The following is a 12406-nucleotide window of genomic DNA, read 5'->3' on the forward strand; positions in this document are numbered from 1 at the left end:
TATTCGATGATAACGTAATAAGTGCGACTAAATTTGATTATCTAAAGCACCTACATTATCTAGATTACCTAAAGTAGATTAACCAAGTTGCATAGAGAGTATGTAACGAGAGTTCGAAAATGTTCTGCGGCGTCTCGAAGTCATCGCTACCGTAGGAACCGATTCTCGTCCCTTATTTCCACGCCCCGTGAAAAACACCCCACCAGCCAGCCACTGGAAGGAAGCTCGATCGTATCTACCCCGTGACCCCACATGCCAGCATTCTCTGTTAAAAGGCTTTCCACTTTACTTCACTCCCGATTCTTCTTCGCTGACTCGGTCATCCTTCGGGAAAAGACTTTGCTTTCTGGAACACTTTGAAAATTGCCAAACGTCTGGTGAGCCGAATTCAAACAACATAGCTCGAAACTTGAAACTCCGAAACTAACGATCCAACAACCAAATTACTTACTTCTTCATTGGCCCAATTTTCTTCGCCAATTTCTCGAAGCTCGAAACACGATACGAAGCATGCCTGTCTATCGTGCGTCATACTCTTTTATTTCGTCTAAATTGATACTCAGCATTTAAAATTACTTATGTCGATACTCGGTATTTAAAATTAACGCGAAATATCCTTTCGGCACAAACACACGGTTGTGATAACAGCGTCCATGTCTGACTAACGAGATTATGATGATCATATTATTAATGAAATCATTAATTATTCGCAACTTCACGCAAAAACTCCATATTCGTGAGCACATCCGATTAAACACGAAACACTGAAATAATTTGGAACTTTATTCTTAGGTATAAGAGTAATGTTAGTAGATATTTAATTTCGTATATAAATACCACGCAATTTTTCGTTTCTTACCGCGCTTTTAAGATGCATTCAACTACACTTTCTTTTAAACACGCTAGGTAGAGCTACTAGAGATTTGGCGCGTTTTCGCTATAGTATTAGATGTATATATTAGAAAGTTTGGGAGCTGTAAGTTTAGAAATTATATTTAATTCGATCATCAAACTTGACATAGATTTTTAAAAACGCGAATGAAACGTAAGAATAAATTTCATGTGACATTCTTATCATTTTCGCGTCACATGCAACGTTATCGATACAGTATAAGATAAAATTACGACATTAGCGATTAGAATTAAAATTAAATCAATGATTAATAATTAAATAATTAATTAATTAAGAAACAGGATAGACGTGACCGTCGGTGGTTACATCGATCATCATTGACTAACGTCGAATCAAAGGATTTCTACTATATCATAATACGAAAATGAAGAAACTATCCTCCTGCGGATTCCTTTTCTTATCTTACTTGCAAATAAGATGACAAACAGTCATCAAACTTAGAAACTAAAAGTTTACAGTATAAAATGTCATATGTAAGCACTGAACCAAAACCGAATATCAAAATTTGTATAAATAACATTTGAGTATAAGAAAGAAAATACTTTTATAATCGATACGACTATATGAAGGAAAGAATTATATTCTGCGCAAAGCCATCTGTCTTCTTACAAGTTAAATTGCAAATGTTGCACATCTTCGGAAAGATTTCCTGTACGCATGTTATAAATCTTGCGGACTAGTACAGTCCTTATTCTTCACAATTATCTTTACGCTATCTTTCATTGTTTTTAATTGAGTTGTCTTTACTTTTTACTTGATTGATTCATTCAAATATGATAAATGCACTTTAGGAAAAACTCGATGAATGACTGACGTCATCTTCAAGATGTCCTACTTTTACATAGTTTTTGTGATATCAACTTCGTATAATTTGTATTCTCAAACGGTATTTAATATTTCTATAAAGAAACGCTCGTTATGAAACTAAATCTGAATATTCCAATGAAATATGTTTCTTCATAAATATCAAGCCTATTAATAAATTAGCGACGACAGGTGCGGCGTTTCTCGTAACGAATCATTCCTTTAATTTGGATGATCGATCTCTTTGGAGGTGGGCGTTTGATATTCATCTCGTACTCTTACTCGCGTCATTATACCTTGACTATACAAACGCTATCAAGAATTCCAGGTGTCTCTCGTGCCAGACGTCGATCGTGTCGAGCAAATTCGTTTCGAGGTAACGAGGCACAAAGATCGCGCGAGTCGATGACGATGGGAAGCTACGAGGTGTTCCCTCACAATTTTGCTATATTTATATTAGAAGCACACGAGTTTTTAAGTCGCGATTAAAGTTTCAATTCGCGCGTTTCAAATTTTCTGCGACAAGTGTCAAAGTGATATAAGTGATTGTTTCTACAAATTTTGTATTTTCTCAACCATACGCGCACCGGGTACACAAAGAAGTCGGTTTCGTCATCGCTCGAATTCACTGAATCCCTGATAAACGATGTTAAGGTTGTTGACATCTGTTTTGTTCCTGTCCTTCGTGCAATGTATTCTTCCTCCCGCCATACTAGAGACTGTATACCAATTTTTCACCGAAATCCCAACCGTGGACAATGACTTTGTCACCGATGAAATATCTATGTCCAAGGAATACGATTTCATCGTAATTGGAGCTGGTTCTGCCGGATCAGTAGTGACAAATCGTCTGACAGAAAATTCTAATTGGAATGTACTGTTGCTAGAGGAGGGCAAGGACGAAATCTTTGTTACAGATATACCATTGCTAGCTTCAGTTTTGCATATCACGGACTATGTCCGATTGCATAAAAGCGAGCCAAGACCCCGAAACGCCGATGGATCTGGCGGTTACTGTTTATCGATGAACGAGGGTCGTTGCAATTTGCCAGGAGGAAGAGCTGTTGGTGGTAGCTCGGTGGTGAATTTTATGATATATTCGAGAGGATCGCCCGCGGATTATGACGCTTGGGCTGCACAAGGTAATCCAGGATGGAGTTATCAGGATGTGCTACCGTATTTTATCAAATCGGAGAACTGCAAGCTTCTGGATCAAGATATTAGGTACCGTATCAAGTTTACCCTTTGACCGTATAATAAAATGAAAGAACGAAGAATTCATAATGAACGATTTGCAAAATAATTACGTCCCTGGCCCCAAGATTTCTTATAAATTTCTTGCAAATTCTTTCATTTTCCATGAAGCTTAAGCTAAATAAATTTGTTGACAGATCGTAGAAAAATATGATTGGCTCGAAAATTATTCAGAAAACATATTAGAGTTAAAATGTGAAGTTTATAGCTTATTATATTTGACTTCGAGTCTCTCGTGCTACGCTGTGAATAGGAAAATATAAAAAGAGTCATCGCGAACTGTCTTGAATATCTTTCATCTACATTTTCGTACTAATAACGCAACAGTCGAATCTACGAATAAAACGGCAGCAATATATTAGTTAACACTTTACCGACCGATAGCCTATTAATCGGCTTTTTGTCGCCGACAATCTTTCTCATTATTTGAGCAGTAATTCGTTACTAAGTACTAAGGTATCAGTTGCGTCAGTTGCGTTACTCTGTAAGCTCCCACAGTTTTATACCAATTTGAAAAACTTACCGTTCGCGATGAACGAAGAGAATGCTATTGGAAGGTCTAAATCGAAACAGAGCCAGCGCCAGGGAGAATCTGCGCCTGAGATGCCGGTCGGACGTGCGTATGTTGTTGAATTGCTAGCGGTCGGTAAAGTGTTAATAATAAACATATCCACGGTAAAATGTACTAATTGAAGATACATGCAAATGAACTCGCGAATACTAGAAAGTGACTATGGAATATATGCTAGTTCAATGTTTGCTTAACAAACGTTTTAAGAGAACTTGAGAAACAGCGTGATAATGTTACTTAAATTAAATTCCTTGTTTACCGATTAAATTCTTCTTCTGACACGGTTTATCTCGTCAGATACCATGGCCGCGGAGGATATCTTGACGTGACGTCTCCGTCGTACGTGTCTCCTCTAAGAGAATGTTTTCTCCAAGCTGGCGAAGAACTAGGATATGATGTAATTGATTACAACAGCGACAGCCTTATTGGCTTCTCTACGGTTCAGGTTCATCTACGAAACGGACACAGGGTCAGTGCTAACAAAGCGTTCTTAAGACCTATTCGACTCAGGAAGAATTTGCATCTTTCCAAATTATCAAAAGTAACAAAGATCATCGTCGATCCAAAGACGAAAACAGCCATGGGTGTAGAATTCGTTAAGAATGGCAAAGCACTGTTTGTCTCTGCCAAGAAGGAAATAATACTTTCAGCAGGTACCTTGGAAGAGCTGCTAATATTTCTTAATATTCCTTATGGTCGCCAAACTGTTGCGAAAACTCTTCGTTAACGTCTCTTACTCGTGTATCTATTATTTAGGTACCCTGAACTCGCCACAGTTGTTGATGCTCTCGGGAATAGGGCCGAAAAGTCATCTCGAGTCTTTAGGTATCCATGTAATCGAGGATCTACCGGTTGGATATAATCTTCAAGATCACGTCAGCATGTCGGCACTGACTTTTCTCGTAAACGAGAGCGTGACTATAGTCGAACCTCGGCTAGCTTCGAATCTAGCCAACACCGTTGACTATTTCGTTAAAGGGACCGGGCCATTGACGTTGCCCGGAGGAGCCGAGTGTCTCGCCTTTATCGATACGAAACAGGATTATCCAAAGAATCTAGTCAAGAAGTTGCAAATTAATACTAGCAATTTTCACAGTAAAACGCGCTCGAAGAGATACAACGACAAGAGAGGTAACGGTAAAGAAATTCCTCGAGCTATACACGTTAAATGGCGATTAACAATTTAAACGATATCGCACAACGTTAACGTTACTACTTTCGTTTTTCAGTCTCTTTACCTCCGAATATAACTTCCATCAATGTAAATTCGGATTACTTGAAAGATTATCCACGCCCGACTTCGCGGGATAACAAAGGGACAGATGTTCCGGACATTGAACTGGTTTTAGGTATAAGCGCTCTAACCGGTGATATATCGGGCAGTTACAGGGGACTTCTCGGTTTAACGGACGAATTTTATAAAGAAGTGTTTGCCGGTTACGAAGGTTTTGACGCCTTCTCCATTGTCCCGGTACTCTTACAGCCAAAAAGTAGGGGAAGAATTACCTTGAAATCGTGTGATCCACATGACCGACCTATTTTCGACATAAATTACTACGATCACGAAGATGATCTCAGAACTATGGTTCGAGGCATTAAAAAGGTTGTTACTTTCAATGTAATGTTTATCTTGATATCGCCACGGTTATTTATCTTGCGTTTCACAATCACCGCTTTTTCAACGCATCTACCATAGAGTTTCCTTGCAGCTATTCATTTTTATTGTACATCTCTGTCGCGGTTGCTCCTACTGTTTCTTCCCATCTTCCTTCTTTTTCTGCTATCGCTACCGCTATTAATATGGTAATAGGATCTAAAGTTAACTTTTCATTGCTGTTTCAGGCTATAAATGTTGCATCGACTGAAGCCTTCAAACGTTTCAACGCGACGCTATTACCAGTCGCGTTCCCAGGATGCAAACACGTCTCGTTTGGTTCTGATCTGTACTGGGCTTGCGTCTCGAGGCACGTGAGTACGACCCTAGGTCATTTCGTAGGAACGTGCAAGATGGGCCCAAGGAGGAACTCGGGTGTGGTGGATCATAGGTTACGAGTGCACGGGATCAATGGTCTCAGAGTTGTGGATGCCAGTGTGATACCTACTATAATAGCAGGTCATACGAATGCGCCTGCTTATATGATCGCTGAAAAGGCTGCGGATATGATGAAAGAAGACTGGGAAATGTCGAATTCCGCACGCAGAATGTCGTTTAATTAAATATTGGAAAATGTAGGGAACAAATTAGAAGCTAAAGATCGTACATCAACGCATGTGTTTTCGTATAAATTTGCTTTCGTTGCTATTCGTTCGAGTATAGTGCTGCTACAGAAGCAACTGCCTGATCTTTGCGCGATTATTTGTGTTAACCGTTGGACGACGAAGTTGGCTTAATTCGGAATTTACGTATTGTTATTCTATCAAACTACGTATATGAACGAATTCATTTTTTAAGTAACTTTAGTCGTCACATAGATGGTTTATCGCCATAAAATAAAATATTCGACGCTCGATAGAATGATACAGCTTCCGCTGGATGAGTGTCAATACACGTCGAACAGCGATTAACCAACTGTGATATAAATAAATACGAACCGGTTGGAGAAAATGGATTTGTCTTTGGTAGCGATATGTTCATCTCTATCTACACAAATGCAGCGTATTTACAATGAAAGAAAACATTTGAATAAATATAGTTGTACAATAATAACGTCATTATAACTCGATAAAACTGCGAAAGACCATGATATCTTTCCATCGTTGCTATAAGCGACTGTGTAGCTCTTATTCACAAAGTCAATGAAAAACTCGCAAAAAATACAAAATTTAGAACTAGAGGAAGTTGTTGCAAGGACTCTGTAATTGTCGCAGCGCCTGAAAACGAATGAAATGCATTTGTTGTGCGATCCAAAACGAAAAATGAAAATCTTCGTTTCACAAATTGCAATGAAGAACGAGAGAACTGTTACCATTGTCGCTATATCGGATGCAATCGTGCAGTTCCTCTGCCATAATGTAATCCTTGGCGCATTTGCAAAAGCCTGGAAAATAGATCGGTACTCTGAGAAGCGGTATACCTACGAACTTTTGCTTCGTTGACGAACGTTAAAATGAATTCTTACCATCTATACAATCAACGTTCATCACCTCGGTGGAGTTGGAGTCCCTGTACGTTTCGGTAATACACTCTCTATGACTTTGGCATCTGTTATTCAACACTAAAATGACGATTCATCGGTCGAATTAGTTTTGATTCGCCGTGAAGCGACGCTAACGGTACTCACACGTATCTTCGAGACAAATAGAACCGCGTTGATGGAAGTACTCGATACACCTGCATCTGCCATTAGGTCCGCACTCGGACTCCCTCTGAAATAACTGGCATTGAGAATTCTCTTGACACGGTTCTCCGATGGATTCGCTAACTTTCAAACACCGTTTGCCGTCGCTCGATAGCACATGATCCACTTTACACGTACAGAAGTCGAGGCACCTCGAGTTCTCCGCGATGCAATCGTAATCTTTGGAGCATTTGCCACCTAATTCTGTCAAGCCACGCACGGATCACTTTGATTTTCTTCTCCGTTCAAGCACCATTATTACGTAAATACATGCATACAATGTAACAAGTGGCACGCTTACCAATATTTGGAATGCAAACGTCGTTGCGTGGATTCGCATGATAGTTCAAGGTACACGCACAGAATCCTGTCACGCAGAAACTGTCTTTGATGTAGCAATTCCGATGCGATTGACAAGGAAGTCCTAATCCTGAACAAGAATCGGTGTCGATCAGCATTTCTATACTACAGCTTTGAATTTTTTCAAAGACATTAAAGCATCTTTACGAGGAGGAGAAATATCGCTGGTATTGAGGGAATCTTTAACAGTCTGATAAACAAAGTAGATATAACCGGTGTTCTTCTTCCGAGACAACGAAAGAGAAGAAGAAAATTATGTCCACGAATTTAATTTGGTAATAATAATTTAATGTAACAGTAATTTGATAATACAAAATTCGTATGATTTAGTAGTGCTTTCGTACGATTGATCAAAAAGCTGATACTACTAAAACGAAGTGTGAAGCCCGATGAAAAAAAGAGGCTTCATTGAAAAACAGTGGCATACGCCGATATAATTTGTAGCCAGTGTAAATTACGTCGCAGAAATATTTTAATTAACCTTCGAATCGAGCGTGCGAAGGTGAAAAAATAATTATAGCACCTGCTTATGGATAATGATAGAGGAAGCTGAAGCGTTTCGCAGGAAGTGGAGTACACTCACCTACAGACTTGTAACACCTTCCTTCCACGTAGTGAGAACCGTCGGAGCACTGGCAGATCCTTTGTCGGCACTCCGAGTAAGGGGCGAAGGTCACTTGACATTGAATGTCCACTTCACAGGGGTCCCCGATAGCATTCGCCTCTGTGAACAAATTCTCCTCGAATCAATTTCGACGTTGATGGATTCCGTGATTTCGTTAGAAGCTATCCTTCGCGTGGGAAGTCGAGGAAAATATAGCTCAGTTTTGTCGGACCGACGAGCACGATGAACGACACGCTCTAGAAGACGATGAGACCGTGAGAACGGAACGGCTTAGAATACGAGCGAAGAAAGATGTCCGTGGAATCACGTTTTCCGGGGTCGGCGACACCGATTCCGACTTAGCGACGAGGACGATGATTAATCAGAATTTTTATCCAAGTTGATCGGTTCCTGTTGTTCATTCCAAAAAAAAATATTTAACTATCTGTGCTCGACTCGATTAGATGAAATTGACGCGGAAATTTACCGAGGTTATTTTTATCCGATTTGATCGATGATTAGGGAATTAATTAAAAAATTTCAAAGAAATGGAGGAACACGTTACATAATGTTAGAAGTGAAAGAGCGCAATGAATTCTAATTATGTAATAAAATTAACGTTATAGATATTGATATTATTTTCGTCATATCAATTTTCGTGACTTCTGTTTTCCAACAAGTATTTTTACGTTTTTATAAGTCGTTCTATACATCGCTTTAATATGGAGAATTTCCTTTTTCATATGTAAACTGAATACCTCGACTTTTAGAATTTAGTAAGATATGTTTTATTATAACGTAATGAGAAATACTTGAAAAGTATACCTTTGAGACATTCCAGGTGCGTGCGATTTTTATAGGCGATAAAACCGTCTTTGCACAGACAGGCTTCCTGGTTCCAACAATAAGCATTCTTCATACAGTCTTCGTCGTATCGACACTTTGCCAACGTCTCTGAAAAATTCATATGAGCGTTACACGTCCTCCTTCAAACAGCCAAATTTAATCTCTAATTTTCAACATTTTCACATTCATAATTGTCGCGTATAACGCACTTTCGTTTCATACACCTCGTTCAGCTTACACGGGCCAATTTTCTAGCTGTTCGTAAGGATTGTTCGAATTTCTGACGAAATAAGGGTCAGGGGTCGAGCGCAAAGGGACTAGAATCGCATATACATACGGGGAGGTGGTGTTCGGTCGCTGCATCGCGGCAGTTGTTGGTTGACGTAAGAAATGGTTGCACAGACGGTGACAGGCACGAGGACGAGGAGCCTCGAGATCCCGACCACCGTCCCGATCGGTGTCATTCTCGTACCACCGTTGGAACGTCTTCCTCTCGGCGTCGTTTCATCAGCCCAAACTGAATGATCGTCATTCCCGATGGTCCCGCGAAGGATCTCCCGTTTCTTCCTCGGACTCGTTCTAGCCAGCCCGCTAGGCTCGTCTCTTCACGGTCTTCTGTGTGCGTTCTCACCGTATTCGCGTTACGCAACTCAGCCACGAAGCTCCGCTCTATTTTGCTTCACGTTAAATTCGATGACGGCATCGCTTCAGTTGTATATACTTGCTCATCGACTCGTTTCGTGTACCGTGATTATCGCCAAACCCGGACTAATCGAGGACGATCGTTCTTCGCGGTGTATTTGTCGACCGTGGCGATCTTCTGAGCAGTCAAAGTTTTCGAACAGCGTCCAATAATGTTATTTCGTTTAATTTAATTTACGAACGTTGTTCGATCTTTTTTTAATTACCGGTAACCATCATGACTGAAGATAATTTAAATTTACGATTTTATTATTCACACCGGATACCAATTGCTATTAATAAGAATCGAAGATGGTTGAAATTGATTCCACGATGGTTAACGGTAACCAAGTTCGTTTAAACTAAGATATATATTCTTATACCATAACTTTTTTTTAGTTATAACAGTTATGGTCCCTGTTTTCAGATATGAATTTAGAGGGATTCACATTTGGTATTTGATGACCTCTTCTCTACACTGCTTCGGAAAGGCGATTAACTCAAGTTGGTAAATCGATACGCGGCATGGATTTGATTCGCGAAAACGATTTGTTGCCATTGTTACAGGAAGCAAGCGAGGCGCGTTTTACCGATCGCGAGTGAAATTAGGTTAAACGCGGTCGGTTGGTATCGATCATACTTTAAACTCGATTAATCGATCGTAACGAGTTAACAAGACGTTAAGTTTGTTTTCAATTCGGCCGCCGATGACCGCGCGTCGCGTCGCATCGGTGCACTCGTCCACGGTCGCTGGACAATCGATCTAATCCGAGAGGCTCTCTCTCCATTATACGGTATTTCGCCGTAACCACGTAACAGGTTGCCAACGATGATAAGTATGCGTTAAATCGATGATTCAACTGCGAAAGTATGTGATCACGGTTAACTTTAGACAATGTTTGCGCAACAGCGCGGAAATAAGAATATTATAAAGATCGTACATCTATCGTTCTCTTTAGTTCGATAATGTTGAACCGTTATCAGAAATTTTTGCTGATTCTCTTTTACAATCTGAACACGCGATGCTGAACCTGTGGCGAATATTTCGTAATAACTACCGCGAAGTCTTTTATTCGCTTTCGACTAGAAGGTTGCCGATCGATGGTCGAGTTTAACGTGCTCCGCTTCCATAGTTTCGGCCTATTACACAACGATAGTCGTACGTTTAAACACAGAAGCCACTATTAGGTATATCGAGCCTCGTTCCTTTCATCGTTGTCACGTAGCATTCGTGCAATGATTCTCAGAAACTTTATTCGATTCTTACGGTAATGATTTACCAGAACCTGACGATTGAGTCATTGCGCAACTTGTATGTGCATTAGTAGATTTGTTCGCTACTATTTTTATCGGTAGTGCGTCAGTATCAGACCTGTAGCTGTATTTAATAGTTGTAAATATAACTTTCGATTACTTTGTATTAGAAGATAACATAGAATAATAATTCGAGCTTAAACGTTGATATTATAGGCAGATGTATGAAATGAGATTTCTATCCTGATATAGCAAAACCAGTCACGATACATTAGTCATCCCTATATAGAAATAGCTGAGTATCGCGTGGAGACGGATTTGAGATTTTGTCATACGTTTTGGAGGGTTAAATACTGCCATTGTTCCCAGGTCACGTGTGACTTCGTAATAGGGTTTCACGCAATAGCAAGCTTTGTTTAAGTCGTACGCTGCAGTCCAGCTCAGAGAACAGTGCGTTATACCGAAATATCAGACGACAAAAGGGAACGACCTCCCTTGTTCTTTAATTATGTGCGGTTCCAAGCCGACATTCGCCTAACTGTGAGAACCAGCAGCGTAGATCCGGCCTCTTCGTGTTTCCCCACGAAACCGAAGAAAGGATCACTCGGTCATGAAGGAACGAAACCACGCGAGACTTTCCTTATAAATTCACTCGCCCCAAGATCTCGAGATCTTATCGCTAAAGAAACCTCGTCGAGACCGTACACTAGCGGATTTTTCTTTCGGCTTTCGTTACATTCGACGAGTTCATTAGCTGCGATACAGCGCACTTTAAAGAACTCATCGACGCCAATTTAATTCGATTAAAATTCAAGATACGTAGAATCGAATTATAGCTGAAAACTGTAGTGACATAAATCGACATACAATATTTCAAATGTTCGTTTTGCTTCGGTTTGAAACGTACGCGTTAGTGGGGTAGATAAACAGTATATCGCACTCTTTTCTTTTTTTTCCTTTTTTTTTATACTTTATATGCGATAACCGTCACTTGCAAATTTAACTCGAATTCAAATTCAAGCTTGTATTTAAATTCAAATTCAAATTAAAGGTTCCCTTTCAAATTGCCATGCGCGGTGTACAAAATTTTTATGAAAAACTTGAGATTCTTGGGAACAGCGTAGAAATTAAGGACACGTGTCGGAAACGCGAATCGGTCACATATTTTACGCATAAAATAATAGAATTTAAAGAATACGTATCACGACTTTGAACGATGCAACGAAGCACACTCACGTCTGAGGAGTAGATGTTCATGCTGTCCGTGCGCGGCGACGACTGCACTCGGTACGACGAAACAGAGGCCGATCGACAGCGCAAGACCTCCCATTGTGAGACGATTTACCAAGCCCGCCATCTTCCTCGTTCAGCACGAGCTTGCCGCTTTTTCGCACGTTCCTCTTCCTTTTCTTTTCGTTCGTTTCCAATCTGCAGTCACGAAGCTCGCAAAGACGATTCTCCCGATATCGTTCTTTCTCCCAGTCTAACAAAGATCGCTCTTAAATTCCGATTGGCTTTATCTAATCTGTGCGCGCTGATAAGTTTGTGGTAAATGCAACGAACGAAAAGGAATCATTCGTCTGTTTAATCGTGCATCGCCATTGAAATCGCAACACGATGTGTCACATCAAGCGCGTGTCATCAGAAATTTTATGATCAAGTAGGTGAGGAATGAAAACGCCGATCCACGTGATCGTCATCGATATTTCAAATACGAAATTGATACGAACGATAGCGCGATTCAACCGCCGTTATCTTTGGGAATATATTAGATAAGCGAA

At 40.2% G+C, this 12406-nt stretch overlaps 2 protein-coding genes across 7 annotated transcripts; one reads left to right on the plus strand and one right to left on the minus strand.

The window, feature by feature from the left end:
* The first annotated feature begins 1190 nt into the window (after positions 1-1190).
* On the plus strand, positions 1191-6346 carry LOC100741234 (glucose dehydrogenase [FAD, quinone]-like). Of its 2 annotated transcripts, none has more exons than XM_012390776.3 (5): positions 1191-2941; positions 3840-4195; positions 4299-4679; positions 4772-5145; positions 5385-6346. In XM_012390776.3, exons 1-5 carry the CDS (start codon positions 2364-2366, stop codon positions 5757-5759), a joined length of 2064 nt encoding a protein of 687 aa, XP_012246199.1. In that variant the 5' UTR covers positions 1191-2363; the 3' UTR covers positions 5760-6346. The 2 variants fall into 2 exon arrangements, with proteins under 2 accessions (XP_012246199.1, XP_003492889.1); XM_003492841.4 differs by having other exon boundaries at positions 4299-4673.
* On the minus strand, positions 5798-12300 carry LOC100750207 (rh5-interacting protein). 5 transcript variants are annotated; one of them, XM_012390779.3, is made up of 9 exons: positions 11862-12255; positions 9028-9489; positions 8670-8798; positions 7824-7964; positions 7182-7310; positions 6824-7084; positions 6662-6757; positions 6509-6580; positions 5798-6413 (listed from the first exon to the last, which is right to left on the minus strand). In XM_012390779.3, the coding sequence occupies exons 2-9, from the start codon at positions 9152-9154 to the stop codon at positions 6328-6330; spliced, it is 1041 nt and encodes a 346-aa protein (XP_012246202.1). In that variant the 5' UTR covers positions 9155-9489; positions 11862-12255; the 3' UTR covers positions 5798-6327. The 5 variants fall into 5 exon arrangements, with proteins under 5 accessions (XP_012246202.1, XP_024226411.1, XP_012246203.1 ...); XM_024370643.2 differs by lacking the exon at positions 9028-9489 and having other exon boundaries at positions 7824-7977; positions 11862-12300; XM_012390780.3 differs by lacking the exon at positions 9028-9489 and having other exon boundaries at positions 11862-12273.
* Between the last annotated feature and the right edge of the window lie 106 nt (positions 12301-12406).

The sequence above is a fragment of the Bombus impatiens genome, unplaced genomic scaffold (assembly GCF_000188095.3).
Source record: "Bombus impatiens unplaced genomic scaffold, BIMP_2.2 scf_0872, whole genome shotgun sequence".
Taxonomy (NCBI): domain Eukaryota; kingdom Metazoa; phylum Arthropoda; class Insecta; order Hymenoptera; family Apidae; genus Bombus; species Bombus impatiens.